Here is a 24,571-nt window from a genome sequence, read left to right as displayed (position 1 = left end):
ACCAACAGAGGGCGGAGTGTCAGTAACACAACTCGGTGCTTCGCTAAGAAGAAGAAACGGCAGCAGACATCTCCTCATTGGCAGGACCTCTGACTGTACCACTTGGTTGGCCAAAAACAGACACTTTGTCACTAGATTTAGCGACTTTTCAAACACTCTGGCAACTATAATTTCTCAAAAGCAACTAGCGACAAATCTAGCTCCGTTTTCAGACCATGGGGATGGGGATGGATGCAGGATAAATGTAGGAGGAGGAATTCTATGATGGCTACTAAGGCGTAATAGTTTACAAAAAGTGTACAAAAACACTGCTCAAACACACTCAGGCAAACACACACCCCTCTCTACCTGACAGTGATGGTGTTTCTGAAGCTGGGCAGTAGCTTCTCCATGTTGAGGAATCTTGTGATCTCCTCCAAGATGAGCCGAACGTCAGCGTTTAAATTGTCCACCGTCCGCACCTCATTGTTGATGCTGATGGCTGGGGTCAGAGAGTTGGTCAGTGCATCAATCAGATCTGCACGGTAGTAGTTGTCTGAAAACTGGAGAGAGACAGAGAGAGAGAGAGAGAGGAAGAGAGAGAAAACCTCAAAAATCTCTGAAAGAGTAGACACTTTTCAAAATCTCAGTATCAATGAAAAAAATGTGTATCCTCCTTGGAGAAAATGGTGAAACAGTAGAACTGGAGGAATGAAAAACCCACTTTGTGGATGGTGATCGCTGGGGCCAGAGAGCTACTATTGTCATCTGTGAACTAAAGAGATACATACAGATTGTTGGAGGGAGGCATTATAGACCAAAAAATTCATATTCATTTAAAGGACAATTCCGGTTATTTTCCTAGTTTTTGCCATCATTACAATTAATTGTGTTCACAATTTTGTCACTTACTTCACTGTAGAGTTTTATGTACCTCCAGTTTGCTGGGAGATCATTGAATCATGTCAACTCAACACAATGGCACAGTAATGTAGATGGTAAAAACTAGGAAAAGAAGGCCCAGGTTGAAAATAACAGGAATTATCCTTTATTATACTTGAAAACTGGTCAGAAATGGTCAAAACCATCCATGTACCTGACCTCAATTGATAGCTTTACCAATAAGCCAACTCTGAGATTAGATACTGAATGCGTGTGCCCTAAGAGTCTCAGGCTTTGTTTTGGCCATATTCGTACATAAGGTCTCTTCGTGGTCAGTCTGTGTGTTAGAGAAAGAGAGTGTGTGTAATTGTGTGTGTGTGTTTACTTTGTTCTTCCTGTTGTCGTTATACTTGATGAGGTCGAGGATGAAGTTCAGAACATCTTTGGGACAGAGGTTCTGGACGTCTCTGAGCAATGCCATGGCAACTGGCATCGTCTGACAAGGAAAACAAAGGAACAGTAGTAAGTAATGTGCTGGCAGTTTGTCAGCTTAATTCCACAAGGACCTTGAATGTAGTGGACTGCCTCGTTAAGTGAGCCCGGCAAGGCCAAAACAATGGCCTTGAGTGAGAACATTATAGTTTGTGTCTACCGTCTGCCGATGAAGCCGTTGATCTTGACATCGTTAAGAACTAGTGTGTGTTTTACTAAGTGTGTGTACTAGTGTGTGTGTGTTTTTATGTACCTTTTGTAGGAAGTAGCTCTGGAAGTTGATGAAGTTGTTGGTCTTGACGATGTTGGGGCAGCTCTTACAGCAGAACATTCTAGTGAACAGGGACTTCATAGCAGGCGGGCCCTGCCAGGTGCTCACCATGGCATTGGCAATCTGCAAGAGGATTTACATGCACAAAAGTTAAACACAATCAATTTCACATCAATCAGGTCAGTTCAGTTCAGGTTCTGCACATGGAGGACAATGTCTGCTGGCATCACAGTAGAAATGTGGCAAATTTAGATATTCAAGGTTCCTGCAGAGCACATGAAATATAAAGCAGCATATGAGCAGCACGCTCTCGACAGTTCTATGGCAGCCATGAGATATATTGAGTGTGGCACCCAAATGACTATTAAAGAATGTTGTAACTTATATAACAATGTCCTTTCTGACCATTATAATTCTGTGGCGAGAGCAAGAGAACTGCACTAAAAAATAAATGGTAAATGCACATATGAGCAGCATATAGAGTTTCCACAGGTATAAGACATGCGGCTCCAGTGGTCTCTGGGTTCCAACAGGATATTGGGGGGATTTGTGTTAATGTGGTAATATGGGGCTAAGGGTCACTGACACAGGATGTTGTCATTTGGTAAGGTAAATAGAGGGGGGCAAAGCCACCCGTCCACAGGACTGTGTCTGTGTGTGTTTGAGCGCACGCACACGTGAGAGTGTTTTTTTTTTATGAGCGTGTGTGCATACGTATGTGTATTTGTGAACACATCTGTATTTTATGTGCGCATTTGTCAGTCATGTTTTCTACAGACGCTTGCATTTTTCAGCATTCAGTTTTTATATGTGCCCCCTGTTTTTTATCCTCAGGCTGTTCCTGCTTCCTTCCTTCCAACACTTTGTACAAATAGCATGCAAGCAAATATCCATCCCAACCAATCATAACGCAGCCAAGTCCATCAGAGGTTTAATGTAAATCATATTTCACTTTGTGGTCAAAAATAGTGTGGGTGTGTTAGTGTGTGAGCGCATGCTTCTATGTGCACGTGAGAGCGTGCATGTGTCTCTGTGTATGTGTACGTCAGTCTGTTTTGACGATGTAGGGGCCATTACGCCGAAGTCTGTTGAGGGTTCTGTGGCCAAACACAGCAACTTAATGAAAGAACTGAAGCGCTGCCATTTCAACCTCCACTCAGTTTATCATGTTGTGAAAATATTGGTTCAGGTGGAACTCGAATGGAGGAAATCCACTGGGGTTAAGGTTGGAATACACCAAATCCACAGAATAGGCTTTCCTGTCGCCAGAGAACAGGATTATTCAGTTGAACTGAGTTGTAAAAGTGTGGGGAGGGTTAAGTTGCTGGGTGGCCTTGCTGGTTGGTATCTAATATGTTGACTAAGTGTTTACATTGTAGCTCTTTACACAATATTGTTTGAACTAAACAATATTTTGCACAAAATTATTATTTTTTTGTAAAATCTCTGGAATACAGATGAGAGGGACAGGAAAGAGAAGACATTTAAAAAAAACCCAGGAAAACTGTAATCTTGTAATCTCTGTAATCTTAGAAATAAAAAGGAGTTGTGTGACCAAACATCCTTGAATCCTGAAAGAAATTCCAAATATCAGCTCTGAGTAGAGCAAAATTCAGGGGCTCTCTGTGACTCTATAGACTATTGTGTCATATAGTGGCAATGTTGTGTGCATGCCATCTCTTTCCTTTTTTTTTTTGTTCTCCCTTTCATCCCTCCCTCCATTCATCATTCATCCAGACCTCCCAAACCTCCCAAACCTCCACTAATTTGCCCTAAGGCCTTCCCATCTCTCCTAATTCCCTATTCTCTTTCATCTAGTAATCCATACGTATTTCTCTCAAAATCTTTCCTTCCCCTCTCCCTCCTCTTGCCAAGCTACCTCTCTCTCCTCCATGCATCCTTATTCTTTCATTTTACAAGTCTAGTTTTCTATCTGGAACTCTTGGCTTCGGATGGCCCATCTTAAAGGATAAGGCTGGTGTTTTTTAATGGATTACTTACCGTCAACAAATCCTATGAAAATAACAAAATCAACAATGATTTTGTTTTGCCAACAAGTCTCGTCCATGTAGCCGGTGCCCAATGCAGCCATGTCCCAGCAGCCATAGAACTCCATTGTATTTCAAAAAAGATTAAAAACATGTCAAAGAGCCATGCCGTTGCTCTGGGCAGCATATTTCATCATCGCGATGCACCGGGTCAGCCGACTTTTTCCTCAAACAACTTAATAAGCCGGCTGTAGACATGTTTGTGATCTCAGGAAAGTAGTTTGTTCCCATTAATTTGTTCCCATTTGAATTTGATTTGGTAATAACTACAACAGCCTGACTTTTCGTGGTAACAGTTAGCGATTTTTAAAATTAAAACTGTCTTTGTGAGTTGTATTCAAGGTTTTTAGCTTACAGTTGGAGCCAATGACTTCTGTGTTGAAGGCTAAAACGGTACATGGGAAGTCAGACAGTAACGGGAGTAGAGCAAACGCATTGTTGATTTTGTTATTTTCATAGGATTTGTTGACGGTACGCAATGCATTAAAAAGCACCAGCCTTATCCTTTAAAGAGCTTAGGCCAAAATCAGAGTTAACTTTTAAATCATTTCTTAAAACACAGGTACGCTAATTTTTCATAGAATTTGTTTTGACTTGTTTTGTTGTCATTGTATTTAGTGGTTTTATTCTCATGTTGCATTGTTTTTTGTTTTTTTGTTGTTATTGTTCTACCGTTATATCTTGTTGAGTTTTATTTATTGTTTAATTATTTGTTACTTTCTATCACTTGTGTGCTATATAAATAACATTTCTTATTTCTGTAATTATTTAAACCTATATTTTGCTGTACATTATTGGTCCTGAAATTTAGATAATTCAATTTAAGACTTTTTAAGACCCGTAGAAACTTGTCTTCCTCCATTTCTACCTTAGCTAGGCTGAGCTGACTTAAATAAAAGCACTGCTCATGCTCCAATGTTACTGAAACACCCCCACACACACAGGCATTCTCTCTCTCTTTCTTTCTCTCTCTGTCTCACACACACACACACACACACACACACACACACACACACACACACACACACACACACACACACACCTTGGCCAGACAGAAGCAGGCCTGCATGCGGACTTTGTAGAAACACTGTTCGTGCTCCAGGATGTCAGTCAGAGCCATTCTGGAGGCAGGAGTTGGGAATTTTTCCAATGCCGAGATAGCCTCCTCCTAGGGAGAGTGATAAGGGACAAATTGTTCTCATCTGAAAACGTGTTGAAGAAGCCAGCTGGCAGTACAAAGTTAGGAGTACAGTGGTTTGCCATGAGCTGGCTTAGGAAAAGGTGCAAAAACAAAGCAAGACAAAAAATGAACAAAATGAAGGAGAGTTTGGTCCATGTGGACTTGGACGAAAATAACCTTACTTTAATAGTTCAAAACAAAGGATGTGTGGTGTAGAGAACTGAACTCTTGCCATTAGTTAGCCCACCTGTGCCACTACGTCCCGCTCAAAGCGCAGCTGGTACTGCCACATGAAGTCCGCCTGCTCAAACTCCACCTTCCTCAGAATGGACATGTCAGGGTCGATTCGGATCCACAGGAGAGGAGAGTCAGCACTGCCAAGGATAGAGGATAGGAGAAAGGAGAGAGGGAGAGAGGGGTGGGGGGTGGGGGGTAGGAAATATGGGACACAGTGAACTCCATAGTGATGCTAGCAGCCTTTCTTAATACCTGTTAGTATTATAAAGTCATGAATCTTTGCAATTTTTCAGTCTGTTGACACCTTCAAGAGATACAGTTAAAGTTGACATGGCAAACATGATGGTAGTCTAGCCCAGCTATTGGAGCCACCGTGTTCCCAACAATAACTTGGGGACCCATCCTGATCTCCCTCCAACTCTAGTCTTTGAGAATATGATTAGTATAGTCAGCCAGCAGGTCTCACTCTGTGATCTAAGCAGCTGAGTTGGAGAGAAGCAGCATGGGTGTGTATGGCTGAAAAAGAGATTGGAAAGAGCCTGCCAGGCCATCATTATAGATCAAAATGTGTTCTTAACTGTCCTGCCTATCAGAATAAAAACCTAAACTAAAAAAATCCACAAAGAGAAAGGACAGAAGTAAGAGAGAGAGTGTAATGTCTTACTCCATGGCTGACAAGTCCATGTCAACTTCCTCTCCATTCATCAGAGGAATCTTCTTTTTCTTGTTACTGGGAAAAGAAACCAAGAGGGCATGTGAATCTAGTCAGTGATTAGCCAACCCAAAACCTACAACAGATTACTGTGGACTACCTTCACTTTTAAAAATGTATTTTAAAGATTTTTGCTACTTCTGCTTCACTAGACAGTCTACTGAGGAGAGTGACAGCAAAGAATGGAAAAAAGAATGCAGAGAGCATTTAACATGTTGGGAGGCACTTAGTCAAAGTCAAACGCGAACAAATAAATCCCAGACCCTGAGCCACAAGGATGTCCAACTTTACAATTTTTCCATCATCAGTAACTGAGGCATACACAACACATTTTACTGTAGTCCTTACCGTCTGCTCTTGGAGTGGCAGGGGATATCGTGTTTGAGGCTGTTCTCCTCTATCTGTAGAGTATGGTTGAAGGAGCCATCCAGCTCCTGCACCGTCACCTTGATGGGACCCTACAGGGAAAAACATACAGTTATGAATATAATTGTTATATGTGTAATAGTTGTATTTTTAGATAGCTGGAACCAAATCTTGAAATGTTGGAATTGGGCTTAATGGTACGCGCTCTACCGGTTGAGCCACCAGGCGTCCCAACAACAGACTCTTGCGACATACTTTTTTTATTGTATCTAAATGCTCACCACATATTTCTGAGTTCCTGATGATGTGTAGTCCTGACGGATCTCCAGTTCCAGAACGTTCCTCTTCCTGTTGAAGGCAAAACTGCCAAAGAACTTCACCACAGCACTCTGGTCTCTGGGTACAGCAGAGGTTAAGGCTAAAAACATCTGCCTATGTTGGCAAGAGCACTGTGGTTACAATCAAAGCAAAGGAAACATTGTTTTACAAAGGATCCTGTGTCTCTCTGTTTGTGTAATGGTCTTAGTGGAGTGATTCTAATGTTGTTAATTCCAATGTTCCAATGGGACAGCTAGCCACATCCTTGTAAAGGTATCTCCTTTTTGTTAGCATTCTTTATTGAAACCCTTGATTTCAATAAGGAATCCTAACAATGCCAACAAGCCATTTTATGGAAACTGAAGTGCAAATACAGAATTTTATTCCCCACAATGTGACAAGTACTTGTTTTTAAAGCTTCATTTTCGCTATTGCAAATGATATTCAAACCTGAGATGCCATTCTGTTAATTTGGTCATTTTGGTGCACCATTACATCACTACTATAAATGTGATGTCTGAATTACCAGTCTCATTGCATTCATACAAAGACCAAAGTTCATTGTTCATTGTTTTAATGAACTCTATGACATTCCTGTTTGGACTTCTAACAAATTCCTTTGTATTGGTTTGTTGTGATTGGTTGAATGTTTTATCCCTATTTAACACCTGCCGTTTCAGACGGTTCTATGTCTATGAGGAATATGTGTTATACAATAACAAAACAGATAAAAGGATACACCCATTGCTTGATGAGGGGTCCTATGTCTTTGCCGGAGACATTGGAGATGGATTTGAGGAAGCCGTGAGTAGAGACCAGCATCTGACTCCACATGTGACTCTGGTACTTCTGGGAGGAGGCTGTGCTGGCCAGGCTGAGGAGCTTGTTGAAAACCTAAAGGAGAGGTTTGCAGAAGACACAACTGAAAATAACAAGACTGAACCATTTTTCAGAGTTTCTTACATTGAACTACACCCAATACTGGTATATGGTAACTAAAACCAATTCTAAATGGTTAGAAAAGAGAGACGGAGAAGACAAGAGACTCCTGGTTGTATCTTACCTGCAACATGAACTCCATGCTGATCCGGTTTTCTATCAGTCTCATCACCAGGTGGGCCTTACACTGGAACATCTTGTAGTACTCCCATGACAGCGTGTGGGGGTGTTTGATGGAGAAGTGGAGGTGGGGTGTTGGACTGAGAAGACAGTGAGGAATGTTACTGATCTGGTGGTATTCACCACATCAAGTCAGGCTACATATGTATTAATACATTTATATTATGCAGAGATGTGTAGTACAACATAGTCTGAACTTCCCTAAAGTTCAGACAGGAATGGGTCAAAGGCCGTAATGATGTCTGACCCTTCTGCATGGAATGGTCAGCAAAAGATATGAAATTCAAAGAACCTGTTAGTCTTGGTGAGATGAAAGAAAGTATAGAACAGACTAGGATGGATCTATTGGAAGTGGTAAATGCTTTAATCTTCAGGTTTTCTTCAGGTCCGTAACATACTCTCCCTCTCTTTTCTTGAGATTATTCATGTTTTATGATATGATTTTATTTCCTTAAATTTTTAACTAAATCTGATGCCACTGTCATGGCCAGGTTTAACTTGTCAAAGAGACGTTTGACAACCTTTTTTTTTAAAGGTCAAATAGAATAAAGAAAAATAAACATTCTTGCTGCACTACAGCTACTTTGCAGCTCCACCGCAGAGAGGAATTGTTTATAACTTCAAACACTGTTCTCTTCTCAGCTGTCATAATAAGCTGTAGTGGGCACTGTAGAACTAGGGCAGACTAGATAAAGAACAAATGTACTTCCGCCCCCCCCCACAATATTGCAAGCGCTTGGTAGTGCTTGGTAAGGGAAAAAAACTGATAAAATGTTAAATATTCAAGGCATCCTTTGAAGTCTAGTGCCAGCTTCTATTCTGACATCTCTCCACCGTTAACTTGACAGGAACTGAGAGTAAACTAACCCCATATTAATACAAAAATGCTAATTATTTTTCAACTGTCATTTGGAGAAATCTGCATTTTCGTCATCTTTACAAATGTACATTTCAATCATAGGTACAATTAAAAACAAAAAAGAAAAGAAAAAAAGTAAGAAAAAAAAGATTCCTCTTGATCACTCATCTCTCTCTTCCTCCTTTCCCACAACTAGCATGCTGACCTCATCACCACTCCAGATTAAATAGTTATGAGCCAAACTGTTGACAGCATAGACATATATGCCCATGGATGTAGTTCAGCCGTGGACAGGCAGCACACACAGCTGAGTGCTGGTATAATCAGGGGAAACTTTCTCTGTGTGTGGGCATGCCTCTCTCTCACTAACTCTCTCCAATAAACACATGCAAACACCAGTCACTCTCCAAAATAACTACAACTATAATCTCGTAAGCCAGCCTGCTCTCACCATAGGTTCAAAGTTTTTAGCCAAGCAGCACCCAGCCTCTGACTACGTATTGGTGTGATTAGTTTAAAATCCCCTATACCCTTGCCAGGATGTGATTTATGGCAAACAGGGGTTGTGGAGCCAGCTAACAGTTTATTTGGCTAGAATGAATAACACTGCTCACTGTTACTCCCCTCTTCCCAGCAGTCTAGGGTATACAGAGGTATATGGACTATATCCAACTCTTTTTCTGGGGCAAATGGTGTATATAGTACCAAGTCTGTGGCCTAAGTTGTGTGTGTATCTGCCCTGATACTGGGAGCTTTGGGATACAATTACCAAAGACCCATGTGCCTCTACTTGCCACTCAGGAATACAAGAGATAGAATAGGGTGAACCCCTGGACAGGACGAGCTCCTGGCCTATGAATCATCTCAGCTAAAACAAGGCTTACTTACACTACCTTCTTCAGGTCGACCATATTTACCTAACAGCCTAATTACAATGATTTCTCCATTGGCCGATGACTTCCACTGACTGCCTCATGGTGTGCCGCCAAAATCCTTGAGCTCCTTAACACACTTAAACCTGTGGGGATGAGAATTTACTTCCCATGAAGACCAACGGCTCAAATATGAAGTCATACTGAGTCATTCAGGTTTCTGTGGTCCGCCATCACTAACACCCTTAAATGGTTCTCCTCTACCTACTTTTATTCCAAGGACAAGCTCTAAAATGTTGTGTACACCGCTGAGTGGGTGATGGGAAGTTCCAAAGGAGCTGTATGATGCCACGGGGCAGAAAGAAAGGGGCAGGAGGGACTGTCACCCCTGTCCACCCAGGCCACTATCTTTCACTGGGAGACAGTACCAGTCCTTCAGAGCCACGATGACCTGGCATCTCAACAAGCTTCTTCCAAGTACTGTCACCATAGTCAACTCCTTGAAAGCTATAGTGATCAAATGTTGTATTATAGTGATCAAATGTTGTATCTATATTTGTAGACTGATATGTATAATCCGTCTCTCCTGTCTTGCACGGTCTTATTTGTTAAATGTCAATGTCACATTACTGTCACCGGTTCTTTCTCTTTGCCTCTCTCTCTTTCTCTAAACTCAGATTAATTAGTTTTCTTACTTGTCCTTCTCTTTGCCCCCACTGAAGGTTGGGTGCAACAGAACTCCTCCCATCTTCAGTTCATAATCCACAATCTTGTCCAGCTCCTGCGGGACAACAGGAAACAAGAAATTCACAAAAATACTATTTAAATCATTTTAATTCAGTTTCATATATTTAACCTACTTGAGGTGCTTTTGATTTACTTGCGAAACACCTGAACAGTTTCAAAAGTGGTGATATAATTTGCAAGAAAAGCTTAACACCTCCAAACTTCATTTCTGCCAGGAATTCTCCCCTAGCATGCAATCAGTCTTTTGCTATCAAACTTCACAAGACAATGCAAAAAGCTGAAAGTGAAATTTCTACCTCTTTGATCCAGTGTCGGTACTCGTTGACTCCGAAGGTCTTCTTCAGGTAGAGGCCGTAGATGTAGCCTGAGATTCCCTTCAGCACCCACTCATCAGCCCTTCAGAACACATGGTGACATTAACATATGATGGCACTGCAGCCTAAGCTTACAAGCGTACATATATAATATCAATCAATCAGGGATGAGGTAAATTCCCTTCCAATTTGATCAATTCAACAAGTAGATTTTCCTAAAAGAAATTCAAATAGTCAAGAACATTTGGCACGAGAAGGTTGGCATATCCAACTTATTTAGAAATAATTGAGAATGAATATTCTAACATGAGCAAATGAATTGCAGTTTACATTTACATTTTGAACTGATGGAGTTCAAAGTGAATTAACTCCAGCCCTGCAATCATTCAGATTCCCCAGAGCCTCTCCAGCATGTGATGTATGGCAAACAGGGAGTTTGAAGCCACTTAGCAATTTAGCTATAATGACTAGCACCGCTCACTACTCCTCCATTGTCTCCTGTAGTGGGACATAGAGTATATGCAGGTATATGGAGTATACCCACCTCCTTCTCTTGGGCAACTGGCATATATAGTATCAAGTCACTGGCCTAATTGTGAGAGTACCCGGCTTGATACTGGGAGGTCTGGGACAAGGTTCCCAGTTGAGTCATACTGAAGACTCAAAAAATGAGACCACATGCCTCTCTGCTTGGCACTCAGTTCTACAAGAGACAGATTGGGTTATGATCTAGCCATGCTTTTTTATCCTCTAATCAAATGTGATTAAATTGCTTTTAATTTGATTTGATGTTCCTACTCCATTTCTTCCCACTGCTATCTTACAGCTCCTTCGTTGTGGGCGACTTTTTCAAAGCATTCAAGGCTGAGTTTCTGTTGCCTCATCATTGTGTAAAAGTGAGTTTTACCCGAGGGGATTTCTTCGTAGGAACGTGGCATGGCAAACGCAACACTCACAACTTTATCAGCCTGGATTTATTAGCTTGTAAAAACAAGAAACAATATACTTCATTCAACCTTGGTGGTTTCACCGCTTCAAGCTGAATTGAATCCAGCCTGGCCAAAGTTGTAAAGATGATTTCATCTCTGCATCTGTTGTAATGGACATTATGAAGTGAAGTAAGCACTTTCTTTAAAAACTCTATCCACAGTTGGACTACTCTTTGCCCTACTAGTGGCTTCGTCTATGGATTGCGTTATGGATGATGTTGGGCACTGGACTTCTCTCACAAGTTCAAAATGTCCTTACTTTCTTAATCTCTAGCAATAACTCTTTGACTTTCCCAGAGGTTACCAACCGTTTTTGAAAAGTGACCCCATATTCAGGCTTGGAAAATTGCTGTGACCCTCAACATTTTTAAAACTGTGTCTCTAATATAACACATTTATGGCATGACAGAGAACAAAACCTTCAGAAATCATTGGTGAATCATATTTTCATATCAACCTACATCCTCATAAAGAAAACCTGATTCATCCTCTATTTGACAGGCATATGCGGGAGAGACAAATCGGCGATCCAAAATCTTGTTTTTCTTGAGCTCATCGTTGACCCTACCTTTACCAAGCAGAACATGGCTTCATGGTTTCATAAAGTTTCCCTTTTAGATGTCTGACAAGCTGCTGAGTCCAGCCTGTCTTCAATTACAGGCCCCAGTTAGAATTAAACCCCACTCTGATTAATTGTTAGCAGGCGACGCCATGCTTTGCTAAAATCAAAGAGAGATCTGACTTTCCTGGGGTCTTCTCTTACACAACACCAGCTCAACAACATAAGCAAGCCAAACAAATGGTACTGAAATCCCAAGGCCCCACATCTGATGTGTGTTTAGAGGTCACTGGAGGGAAGAGGAGAGGAGAAGGGGACAGAAAGAGAGGGGAGGAGAGGAGAAAGGAGGTAGGAGAGGGACAGGAGGAGAGTGGAGGAGGGGAGGAGACAGAAGGGAAGGAGAGGGGAGACAGGAGGTTCATTGTTTGTAGAGAATCAAAGGCTTGGACACCTTTGGTAAAATCCAAGCATTTCTCTCTACAGTGCGAGCAGCACTGGAGAGTGTTAAAGTCCTACTGAGGGGCCGCCTAGCACAAGCAAGCACAGGCTCATGTATCACTCACTCACTCTCGCTCGCACACCGCATTGACCAAGCTGCCAGGCAGTAACACAGCGATCCATCATGTTGGCACATACAGTCAGTCAGGCCAGTGTTGGCCCAACTTCTGACTCCTAGCACTGACGAAATAGGCTAGTTCTGTTGTAAATCTCTCATCACCAGCCATATATGTACAGATCTGAGGGTTAAATGTTACCACACTTCTCATAGAGACCAGAATGCATTGGAAAGGAATTGCTGACAGCCTGGGCTCCATCGAACGTGGCTGGTAAGTAAGTTAGCACACTTCCAAACAATAATGACAGCACTTTTCCATTATATAAAAATCTGGCCACTGATACATCACAGACTGATCTCTGCATTGTTAACACTTTATCGCACTCATAACACCTTTTCACATGCTACTTAGCCCAGGGCTAGTTTCAGAAATCCATGGGCACCAATTTGAAAAGGAGCCTTTTGTCTAAATTCCTAAAGATGATTCATTATTATTTCCTCCAACAGCAGTGTTCGGGTTAGCGATGATGAAATAGGTTAGTTCTGCACTCAATCTCTCAGGACTAAATGTTACCACATAAAATATGAACAACAACTCTTCCAATATAATAGTAATTGTTAGCTTACACAGTTCAATCAGGGCTACAAAGTGTCCTGCTCTCTGTGCAGGCTGGGCACTGAATTGTTTGTTTGTGTGTTTGTGTGTGTTGACCCTCACCAAGACATTCTGGAGATGAAACAGCCAAAGAACTGCTGTGCCAGGGCCTGGGCGAGACAGCGTCGTGTCAGTGGAGTCTGGTCAATGATCATGGCACTGTGGAGCAGGTTGGTGCTGAAAACAGAGAGGGAAGTGGTAAGAGAGGAGTATGGAGATGGAGATAGAGAATAGAGTGGAAACAAGTGAAAACTAGCTTAGTGTGCTTGCCAGCTGTTTTGTCAGTGAAGCTGACCAATGTAAGTAGGAAATTCATGTTTTTATATATCTGATTGCATGTGAATGCATTTTCAACTATTTGCATTTTAAACTGTTGAAAGATTGAGGACAGTGATACGAGTGAGCGACTGGCATTGCAGGACATTTTCTTCTCAAGCCAAAAAAAGCAGTATTATTATTATAGTATTTTTCCTCACTAGATGTGTCAGCTGGATCTCTGCTCTGATTAACTAGCTTGCTTGTGATAGAGTACAACAGAAGTCAAAAATTACTCCAAGTATTTGGACAAATTAACTTAATGTGAATTTAACTTCTGTAAAGTTGGTTATTCCTTGGACAGGGAAAACAGTGCATGCACAAAAACAAGATTGCACATAGGTGCACGCACACACAAACTACCTATCCCTCTTACCTGATTGGCAGATAGAGACAGACAGAAACAAACACAAACGCAACCTTGTGCCTACCTGAAGATGCTCATGGAAGCATAGGAGGACACCTGTACGTAGGCCTCATCTACAAATACAGTCTTGAAGCAGGAATAAGGGTAGCGGCATGTCAGGATCTCCTCATAGAACTCAAAAATCTCATGCAGGAAGGACATGGAGTGTTTGAGCAGCGGCAGCAGCTGCGGCAGGCAGAAATGGGTCACCTGAGAGAGAACAAGACCGCCGCTGTAGTTATTTATATGCAGATGTACCTTTGTCACTGGGCATAACAGTCAAACCTTTCAATGTAATAGGCAACAAAGGTGTGTGACTCACTTTGTCAAGTAAAAAAAAAAAATGGAAACACTTCTGGAGACATTCTTTATGTCCTCTTAGCAACTGTGTAACTGTCACTTGTTCAAAAGATGTGTTAGTTTGCTCGCCACTGAGACCACAACAACATAAATGATATTGTCTGTTACCTCTGTCTTACAAACTGGGAAACACAGAAAATAAAAATGTAATGACAGTTACCATAACAGAATATCATGAAAGGCTCCTGCGATAACAGGTGGCTCTAAAATGACTTTTACTTTCACTGTCAACTTAAAGTGGAGGATGGGGTTACAATATACCACCTCTTAGTCACAGTGTATCAGCTGCTCAATTATTAGTTATACCGTTGGAAAAAAGTTTTTGCTTTTATCTTTCATAAAAATAAATACTTTTTCATGAAAGCTGCAGTGGGAATATAACGAATGCCTGGTGTGGGCAGGCAGTAAAATCCAGATAGTTTGGGTGAAGCGGCTTAATGAAGTAATCAAACATATCCACTATGACGCCTTTACAGTTCTTTTTGTCATTTGTATCCTTTCAAAAAGACACTTACCAATGGCAGTAAAGGAACCCTGAACTTGAACATTGACACTTGGTGGTTAGAGACACCTAGTGGTCATTTGTAGAAAATACATCACCCACAAACGACTTGTCAAACTTCAGGGACGCACATAAAACTGCAAGTATTCCAACCCTACTCTGACTAACTGTATTATATCTCTATGTCAATAGCATAGACTGTAAAAAAAAGATGGACGTAGCGGTCAGTAGTTGGTAGAGTTAACAGGTTCTGTTTTTCAATGCCCCAACCTGCACACAGCAACCTCACAATTTAAACCCACCACTGCTCACTGCAAACCCACCTCATGCATGTAGGGGTCTACAAGGATTTCAAAGGGCCCCACAGCCAGGGAGATGTTGGGGGCAGCGGTAGGGATGGGGAGGACGTAGTGGAATGTCTTCTTCCTCATGTCATGGGTGTAGATGGTCTCCACCAGATCCCCACAGGACACTGCCACCATGGAAGCGTCCACTGTGAACTCCAGCTTCCACGTGCACAGCTCCGAGTAGGAGTCAACGCAGGGGAACCAGAATCTTGGGAGAAGAGACAATTTGGTGAGCTTTGAGCACAGGCACAGAAATGAATGCAATGAGTGCTGCTATCATGTGTTTTAATAGTACACTATATAGCCATCTGTCAGTCCAAGTCCGCACAGGTGAACTTGAATCTACAGAGAAGATAGGAGTGAATATAGTTATGTTAAGTGGTATACACCTGGACCCGAGTACAAGTTCACAATGGGGAACAAGAACCTTTGGGGAAGATATACTGTAAGAGGACATAGAAATCTGGTCTTGAGCATATAGGGGGGGAAGGTTAGATAACCTATAAGGACATCAGGCCTATATTACAGTGTATGGATTAGCACTGAGAATGCAATAAGTTTAGGAGTCTGAAGAATGATATCATGTGTGCGTTACCACAATGCATTAAAGCTACTTTGCACATTGGCGACTCAAAAAAGGCATTGAGAGCTAAGTGAAAATTTAAACTTCAATACCCAGAAAACATGTAACGTGACGTCACTAAACTGCACACAGCACGCTCATGTTTACCAACCCAACCAATGTGTGATGCTTTATACCAAAGGATGCCAAAGGGATGAGACAGGCAAAAGATCTAACGTTGGTCAATCCAGCACTTTCTGGATGGAGCGCTGCTCAGTGCTGTTTTGGAGACAGTCTGCATTTCGCTCTCAAGTTTCGCTTCATCAAGTCCTGTAATCGGGGAAGTAGCCATACCTAACCCCAGAATTTCATTTGGGCAAATAGGGTGAATTTACGGGGTCTCAGTTAGGGGGAATGGGACACTTTTCTCTGCTGAAGCCCCTCTTTGTGATTTAGGCTGGTAAGACAGGGGCATTTTTACATAAAAATCTTGCCTAGTGCAGCTTTAATGGCAGGCCAGCAAATGCCAACAAATGCACCTGGAAATATAGGGAAAAGTTTAATCTTTAGTGGAATGTAATTTAACTGGCTATTATCCATGACTGTTTATAAGAATTTGTTTCTATTTGACTTAACTAAATCAGGATGAATATAAATTCATTTTTTCCAGACCTGGTGGAGTTCTGGTATCCGAAGGAGAACACATGAGCTCCTCTCTCTGCCATACTGCCCTCCACATCAGGAACAACGAAGTGGAGACCCCCCTTTGGCTGGTCAAGGGAAAATTCAATGTATACTTTCAACACCTTCAAATCTGGAGACACAAAACATAGGAATGTTAGTGTATAGCCATGTTCTTACAGGATTAGGCTTAGGGTTAGATACAGGGATAGTATTGGAACCATGATCTAATATAGTCTATGGATGTTTAAGCCTGTCATGTACACCTTCTTTAGCCTGGGCCAATGGAAATGCACAAAAACCCTAATATCTGTTTCATATTCATAGTTCAGGAAATATCTGATTGATAAGTGTAATCCTCCTTTGGCTAAATGACTAAACGTTTCATTCCAAAAAGACAAAGCCCATTTGAAAAAAAGTTAAACTTACTCTCATGAAATGATTGACTGCATTGGATCTGAACAAATGGTGGTATTTTTTAAAAGGATAGTAAAGGTGATGTAAGTTATTGTTTGACAAAATGATAACACTTTTACAGAGTGAATCCTCTGAATGATGGAACAGAACTGTCCATATGCCTTTTTGTCTGTGCCTCTTACCGTCTCCTTGTTTCCAGAGTTCAGAGGGAACTTTGATAACCAGCTCCCCATGTCCTGCATCAGGGTCCACAGCACTCACTGCTGCTGTGTAGGCACTGGAGAAATAGTTCAGGTTCCTCCTACATACACACACACGTGCACACACACAGAAAAACTGTATGAGCACCAGGACAAGTTGGGGGCTCACAGCACACATTCATTGCTGCTGTGTAGGCACTGGATGAAAAGTTTGGACAAAAAGTTTCCCTAAAACTACCCAACAGCGGTGCTGTCCAAACTTGTTTCATTTTTACTGTTCAAATAGATAGACATGTTATGAAATTGTACTGCTTCCATTAAGTTGCACACACATTGATTTAACACATTTAAAAGTTCAGATGATTTCACATTGCTTCTCTTGTAAAAGGAAAGTCCGTGCTAGCGTTTTATGCAGATATCAGTAACTTACTGTTTGTTTACGCACCAAAAATGTAACGCAAGTAAATCTTTTGACAACTGTGTGTTGACGTTTCTATTCTGTCACATGTCAGGGTTCCCACACCTTTCAAGGACTTTCCAGGCCCAATTCCCTCAAATTCAAGGACCCAACACGGCATAGTTTGAGACACGGATCAAGGTTAATTACTGTTACAACACTGAGAATTTTTATAATGAGAACTAGCAGGCTTTACAGAAGCTCACAGACAATTAAAAAGAGAGAGAGGCTTGAATGTGCGAACACTTCTCAACTGTGCTGTGTTACAGTGATGGCAGACTATGTGGTCTCTTGCCTTCTCTAACACAGCAAAACAATATATTGTGTAAGTTGAGCGACAGAGACTTATTTACAAGTTCAGCCACGAGTCCTGGAATTTACATTTTCCAGGCATAGCTGAAGGTTCGCTTAACGTTAGCTTTCTCGCTTGCTTGCCGCTGTTTAACCTGCATCATTCGACTGTCTATTTATGTCTATTTTCAAAAACTTTCAAGGCCTTGATTTTTTTTTTTCAAATTCACAAACTTTCAAGGATTTCAAGGACCCGTGGGGACCTTGACATGTATTCACAAAGCTTTCTGGAAATTTCAGTAGACAAAGTAGCACACTGTTTGCAGAATGATTTTCAGTAGTGTATGGTACAAATTATGAGCTGCGATTTAATATCTCCAGCCTAATAGTGAAACCAAATTTTCTGCATCCGAAAACAAATGACGGTGCACTGATTTACTCACTGCTTGGACTCATGGTGGCACACCTCCAGCGTGGGGTCATTGTAGTTGAAGGGGGCCTCGAGTTCATTGACTCGGACCCTGTAGATGCGACACTGTTTACTATTGAGCTTGATCCTGTTCAGGTTGACCACTGTGGGGAAAATGGTGAGCTCGACATAGCCCTAGAGGAGAGGAAAGGGGAGGGAGAGAGAGAGAGATAGACAGACAGAGAGAGAGAGAGAGAGAGGTCAGTGGACAGTGGCCACTTAACCATTGCCATCATTTGGAAATCAGCTACAGCAGTGTTTTTAATGTCTGGATTAGGAGGACCCCAATGTGAGTTACATGAAGGGTTACGTTGGCCCCCAAATTATTCCATAGAAATCCAAAGCCACTGGTTTTATTATGGTACCAAAGTCTTTCCAAATCCCTGTTAATGTAAGTTAGGCTGGACAGAATACTGTATGTAGGTGGCAGAATAAAGACTGCTACACACGCCTGCATAATATCCTGCATCATGAGAAGCATTATTAGAAAATGTGACGAAAAAAGTTTAGTAGTATTTAGTAACTAACTCAGTTTATCCCAGAGCGAATAAGAGTGGAGTGCGTCAGTGAATGGTCAGATTAATAATAGGTGAAACTAATCTCACACGACTGTTGTAAAATGTCTTACAAAATTAGTGCACACTTATTAAGTAGTTCTTACTGAGTGCTGTGGACATTTATGTAAACTATATCATACTTCTGTGTGTTTCTAGCCAGGTGTTGCCATTTGCAGTGCAGTTTAGTGACTAGTTTAGTCGAGTTTGAAGGATGTGCTACAAGGTGCCAAGGCTATCAATCACAGCACATCCACCAACTATACTAATGACTGTTACTGCAAATGCTATATCTCATTGTGTGCATACAAATAAATGTTACTATTAAAAATACTCAGAAATGTAGTGTCCCTAAAAGGTTCTCAAGTAGCTACAGTGACTGGAGTGGCTGTAACTTGCTAGTTTTAATCTCCACTACTGTCTAAGTGTGTAATTACTGAACAAATCAGTTTGAATACTATAGTTGCTGCACTGTACTTACAATGACAGACTTCCTCTGGAAGTTGATGTTGTTGATGCACACCGCCTGGTGGGTCGTAAAAGCATTGACAAAAGCAGAATGTCAATATGTGATGTACAGCTATAGTAGGGACTTCATTCATTCAATGAACAGAGATTTCTTCAAAACTATTTGTCTATTTGTAGTGTACACTTACAGCAAATGAGACCAACTGTATGCTATGCTGTGCTATCCAATAAGACTTACTTCCAATCTATTCATCTAAAACAAAAGTAAACGAAAATACTTATAATTTAAAGGGACGCGGGCTCTCAAATCCTTTATCCTTCTTCCTGTTCATCTTCGCTTGGTGCTGGGAGTTACTTGACTTTCAACATGCTAACAACACGGTGTGTGATGTTTTGATGGTCTTGCTAAAAGTCGAGTTGCTCTACTGTGTATCAGTTCAAAATTCAGCACTTTAAAACAGGCTTACGAGACGGCAAATTAGTAAAGAGATGCCTCTAATGTACTGCAGCACTCGCAAAAACAAAAACATACAAAATGTGTAAAGTATGAGCAGACACAGAAGTCAAATGCAGCAGTCCGGACTGTGTGAAGAGAGAGTCGTGTCTTCGGCTTGTATCCCCCGGAACTGTTGTACAATGTTTTGTATCGCAACCACAGTGAAGTTATCCATACATGCAAGTCAGCTATGACTGGCACTCGGTTTCATATAGAAGAATATAGTTCCATATGATGATTATTGTCGTCGTGGTGCATCAAAACATTTAATATATCCTCCCTCTCCGGCTGCTCACAGCATTGTGATGGCGCTCCCACTGTGTTCAGCCATTTTGTTAGTAACCTTTGACCTCCCGCGTAAAAGAAAAAAAAAACATATGAAACATATATATAAGTTTCTGTCAAAGAACAGTCGTCAATATTCCCAACATCTGTCATAACGGTCAATGTGTAATTGTTTATTTAAAAAAAAAAAAAAAAGCGAAGAAATTGAATTTGTAGCACACAGTATGGGCGGGGCTAGCTGTCATCGCCAACATGGTGCACTCTTCCTGTTATGGTAAAATAGCACCATCTGCTGGATATTGTATGTATGAGTGTTCCCGCTGTGGTCATGGGTGTACAGGATGCTGTAATTTTGAATAAAAATCTGATTTCTATTTTTATGAAAGTTTACTGACACAATATGCAGAAAGAAGGAGATTCTAATAACTTTGTTTGGTAAGTTTCCTTGTGTTTATTTTGTCCACAAAAACAGAATGACCCACAATCACTTTGAAAATTAAAGAAGAAAAGGTTCAGACAGTATGGGCTTTCCTCCTAGGTCTTCTAAGGCTTCTAAGTCATCAGAGTTATGAGATGCCTGCAGGAGATCCTCTGTATAGTCTAATTTTAGTGTTTTTTTCATTTTTCATTTGTAGTACTTCTGGACTATCCCAGAAGGCTCCCTGGTTATTTGTTTGTGCTAATATCATTCTCACTGTACAGATTTGTTGCATGGTAAAATTACTGTTTTGTTACATCAGTCATTATATTACTTTTCTGTTACACATTCAATTGATATTTAGCACCTAAATAGAATGTTTCACATATTAACAAACAGAAATAGTGCATAGTTTAGCTTATTAGATGTTGTTTTCTCTGACCTGTTAATCCAATTGTTGAAGTACATTTGGAAGTTAAAGATGCTGGAATTTTGTTTTTCCATGATGTGATTTCAAGAACCATGTTGTGTTAGCCCTATGATTCCCAATCACTGATTCAAATTATACATTAGAAAGGAATTGAAAATGCAAGCTTGTTACACAAAGATGTTAATGTTTATTCTTCCAAAGTCTTAGTGCAGGTAGTCCACAAATATGAGAATAAATTACTAGTTTATATAATCCTTCTATTCATTGCCAATGAATAGAAATGACTGCAAATCAAAAAATCGGGTCACTCTGTAATTGTTTAACAATTTGTAATTCATTTTAATTAATTCCATTCCTACATATCTTGATGTACACAGAGGATTGTTTCAGGAAATCTGTTGTTTCAGTGAATCCTGTTTGATCCAAGTTAGGGATTAGAGAGAATTTAAATTTAGCTACACTTGCCAGTCGTCTATGCAACTATGGCCCATTGCAAATATAGCAAAACAATGAAATGGTCTCAAAAACTATGCTGTCACAACAAACAGACAGCTGTTGGCTTTCTTTCATCCACTGCCAGTTGTATTGCCTGTACGCAGTTCTCTTCAGATAATGCTGCTAAAGTTTTGTCATGGCTTGAAGTGTGTGTGTGTGTGTGTGTGTGTGTGAGAGAGTGAGAGAGAGAGAGAGAGAGTATGATTTCTTTTGTGGAGCACTCAATTCTTGAAATTACAGACATCTCTATGTTATCTATTAAATTCTCAAAATTTTATCTTGAAAACTGAATATTTGACACTATTTTGAAATCTGCTTTTATATGGATGGACAGATGTTATCATACAGCTGGTGGCTGACTATCATACTGTAAATCCTCCTCTATTCTAAACACTTCTCAGATCGCTCAACAAGTTCATGACTTGCTGTTGGTTTCAAAGGTCGAGTTTGAGTCCTGGGTGCTACAGAATAAACATGCTTATACCTAATCATGCATTTTGCATGATATAGAGACATATGTTTTCAAAGATATATCAGGGTTTTAATGATAATCTTGATCTTATTACTTCTTTCTCAAAATGCTTCTTTCTTTTGTTTTTCTTTTTCCTCTAAAACCATATCTCTCCGGCCCATCATAACTGCTAGCACTTAGTTTAAATTGGAATTATAACTGCTAGCAGATTTTAGCATTACTGCTAAAATGTGAGATGAACTATTAGCAGAAGACATCAGACATCTGAACGGGCTGATGAGCTCACTGACCATCAGCTTTAACACACAGTGACCCCTCTGATATTTCAACACAAGGGTGGAAGTGTAGGTTCAACAAGGAGCGCTTGAGTTAAGCCTCAATCCTTTACAATTAGATCAGTGCTAATCATACTAAAGTTAAGAACTGCAAAATGGCAACAATGAACCATTCTGGCAAGCTGAATTGGCCAGAAAGACAGATGCAACAGCTGATATTAACATTCTGAAAATGGTTTATTGTAATCACAGGAGAAAAGGAACACGCTTAAAATAATGAACCCATGACAACATTTCAATCAATAACAAACATGGTGAAAACTGACTGAGGTGGATCACCTTTCATTTTTTACCTTTACTACTCCCCCTCCTCTTCTCCCTCTCCTTCAATGGAGTCAACGCCCACCTCTTCATAGTCTTTCTCTAAAGCAGCCATGTCCTCTCTGGCCTCAGAGAACTCTCCCTCCTCCATACCTTCACCTACATACCAGTGCACAAAGGCGCGCTTGGCATACATCAGGTCAAACTTGTGGTCCAGACGAGCCCAAGCCTCTGCAATAGCAGTGGTGTTGCTCAGCATGCACACGGCCCTCTGGACTTTGGCCAGAGCTCCACCAGGTACCACAGTGGGGGGCTGGTAGTTAATACCAACTTTGAAACCGGTGGGGCACCAGTCCACAAACTGGATGGTGCGCTTGGTTTTAATGGTGGCGATGGCACTATTGACATCTTTGGGTACAACATCCCCGCGGTAGAGCAAACAGCATGCCATGTACTTGCCGTGGCGGGGGTCACATTTCACCATCTGATTTGCCGGCTCAAAGCAAGCATTTGTGATCTCGGCCACAGAGAGCTGCTCGTGGTAAGCTTTCTCCGCAGAGATCACGGGAGCGTAGGTGGCCAGGGGGAAGTGGATACGGGGGTAGGGCACCAAGTTGGTCTGGAACTCAGTCAGGTCAACATTCAGCGCACCGTCAAATCGGAGGGAGGCAGTGATGGAGGATACAATCTGACCCATCAACCTGTTAAGGTTGGTATAAGTAGGACGTTCAATATCCAGGTTCCTACGGCAGATGTCATAGATGGCCTCATTGTCCACCATGAAAGCACAGTCAGAGTGCTCTAGGGTCGTATGAGTACAAAGGATGGAGTTGTACGGCTCCACTACAGCAGTGGACACTTGGGGAGCTGGGTAGATGGAGAACTCAAGCTTGGACTTCTTGCCATAGTCAACGGATAGGCGCTCCATCAGCAGAGAGGTAAAACCAGAGCCGGTGCCACCTCCAAAGCTGTGGAAGACAAGAAATCCCTGGAGACCGGTGCACTGGTCAGCCTAGACAGGGAGGAGGAAAGCTCTGTTACAACTGCTCAAAGAGAATAAATACACATAATTTCATCTGCGAGAGACACACACCAGTTTACGGATCCTGTCCAGAACCAGGTCGATGATCTCCTTGCCAATAGTGTAATGCCCGCGGGCGTAGTTGTTGGCTGCATCTTCCTTCCCAGTGATCAGCTGCTCAGGGTGGAAGAGCTGGCGGTAGGTTCCAGTTCGCACCTCGTCTATACAAAGAAGCAACTGTTAAGGGAAGTATAATCCACTTCACACACCGATGGCTTGACTTGACATTTATGTTTCATCTTGATATTCTTTGTTTGGGTGGATTTGGCCAGTTCTTACGATATCTGGATCATGTTATGTTCAGGCTGAATTTTGTGGTTGTCCTGACATAAAGCAAGCAATTTGAGCAAAAAGCGTAAAAAAAGCTTGACCAGATTAGGTCCAAGTCAAGGTAAAAGAATAATCAGACAGGTTGGTAGGTTTGGGTTGGATTTCATTTTGGGTCTGTCAGGTTTGGGTCCGTCGGGTTTGGGTGACCAAATTGTGCATTACAAGAACGGGCTATGGGATCTTACCAATGACAGTCGGCTCCAAGTCAACAAACACAGCTCTGGGTACGTGCTTGCCAGCTCCAGTCTCACTGAAGAAGGTGTTGAAGGAGTCATCTCCTCCTCCAATGGTTTTATCACTGGGCATCTGTCCGTCCGGTTGGATGCCATGCTCCAGACAGTAAAGCTCCCAGCATGCATTGCCAATCTGGACACCAGCCTGGCCGACGTGGATGGAGATGCACTCACGCTGAATGTGCAAAAACAGGCAAAATTTCAGTACAATATATCCACAGCTGGCAGTGAGTGTTTAATCACAGTAGCTTGCAGTTGTTTTCATATTAAACATGCCAAATTGTATTCATGGTGGGGCAGCTTGTAATAAATGTATATAAATACTGTATTGAAGATATTCCCAATAGCACTTCAACCATTTTACACAATACATCCCCTCTGTCGTCAGTGAATGAACAGATCAGCAAGTGGGAAAACTCGCACATCCAAAAAAAGGTTAGTGCAGGTGCGTCGGAGAAACACAGTAAACTTTCCAATAGAATGAACTCCCGCACACTGCTACTTGCAATGCAACACCTTTATTGTAGTAATGTTTCGGTCCAACCGGACCT

The 24,571-nt window shown here is 41.5% G+C and overlaps 2 protein-coding genes across 2 annotated transcripts in view; both read right to left on the bottom strand.

Annotated features, from left to right (window-relative positions):
• taf2 (TAF2 RNA polymerase II, TATA box binding protein (TBP)-associated factor) overlaps positions 1-19,955 on the bottom strand; it is a 32,158-nt gene extending 12,203 nt beyond the window's left edge. Inside the window, exons 1-20 of the mRNA XM_071528811.1 lie at positions 19,467-19,955; positions 19,198-19,252; positions 18,137-18,297; positions 16,928-17,046; positions 16,320-16,461; positions 15,062-15,293; positions 13,902-14,086; positions 13,219-13,332; positions 10,379-10,478; positions 10,031-10,116; positions 7,549-7,684; positions 7,225-7,379; positions 6,449-6,563; positions 6,150-6,259; positions 5,754-5,819; positions 5,100-5,226; positions 4,715-4,840; positions 1,607-1,747; positions 1,247-1,357; positions 349-542 (exon numbers count right to left, since the gene is read on the bottom strand). Of these exons, the coding sequence (XP_071384912.1) occupies positions 349-542; positions 1,247-1,357; positions 1,607-1,747; positions 4,715-4,840; positions 5,100-5,226; positions 5,754-5,819; positions 6,150-6,259; positions 6,449-6,563; positions 7,225-7,379; positions 7,549-7,684; positions 10,031-10,116; positions 10,379-10,478; positions 13,219-13,332; positions 13,902-14,086; positions 15,062-15,293; positions 16,320-16,461; positions 16,928-17,046; positions 18,137-18,297; positions 19,198-19,252; positions 19,467-19,516 (2,525 nt within the window). The 5' untranslated portion in view covers positions 19,517-19,955. The remainder of the gene's footprint in view (positions 1-348; positions 543-1,246; positions 1,358-1,606; positions 1,748-4,714; positions 4,841-5,099; positions 5,227-5,753; positions 5,820-6,149; positions 6,260-6,448; positions 6,564-7,224; positions 7,380-7,548; positions 7,685-10,030; positions 10,117-10,378; positions 10,479-13,218; positions 13,333-13,901; positions 14,087-15,061; positions 15,294-16,319; positions 16,462-16,927; positions 17,047-18,136; positions 18,298-19,197; positions 19,253-19,466) is intronic.
• Positions 19,956-22,413: 2,458 nt separating this feature from the next.
• LOC139651923 (tubulin alpha-1A chain-like) lies at positions 22,414-24,195 on the bottom strand. The gene is made up of 3 exons (XM_071528817.1): positions 23,973-24,195; positions 23,470-23,618; positions 22,414-23,388 (listed from the first exon to the last, which is right to left on the bottom strand). Exons 1-3 carry the CDS (start codon positions 24,091-24,093, stop codon positions 22,414-22,416), a joined length of 1,245 nt encoding a protein of 414 aa, XP_071384918.1. The 5' UTR covers positions 24,094-24,195.
• Between the last annotated feature and the right edge of the window lie 376 nt (positions 24,196-24,571).

The sequence above is a fragment of the Centroberyx affinis genome, unplaced genomic scaffold (genome assembly GCF_046629955.1).
Source record: "Centroberyx affinis isolate AG114_WGS23_722 - 3 ecotype Tasmania unplaced genomic scaffold, CSIRO-AGI_Caff_v1 ptg001727l_1, whole genome shotgun sequence".
NCBI classification, from domain to species: domain Eukaryota; kingdom Metazoa; phylum Chordata; class Actinopteri; order Beryciformes; family Berycidae; genus Centroberyx; species Centroberyx affinis.
Note: the sequence above shows the minus strand (reverse complement) of the source record. Positions and strands in the feature narration are given on the sequence as shown.

What these genes read in the sequence shown, in the direction of transcription:
- LOC139651923 (XM_071528817.1), bottom strand. Translation starts at nt 24,093, where the DNA reads ATGCCCAGTGATAAAACCATTGGAGGAGGAGATGACTCCTTCAACACC. An exon ending in CTTGGAGCCGACTGTCATTG is followed by an intron (nt 23,619 to 23,972) that starts GTAAGATCCCAT and finishes TTCTTTGTATAG; the next exon opens with ACGAGGTGCGAACTGGAACC. An exon ending in TGGACAGGATCCGTAAACTG is followed by an intron (nt 23,389 to 23,469) that starts GTGTGTGTCTCT and finishes CTCCCTGTCTAG; the next exon opens with GCTGACCAGTGCACCGGTCT.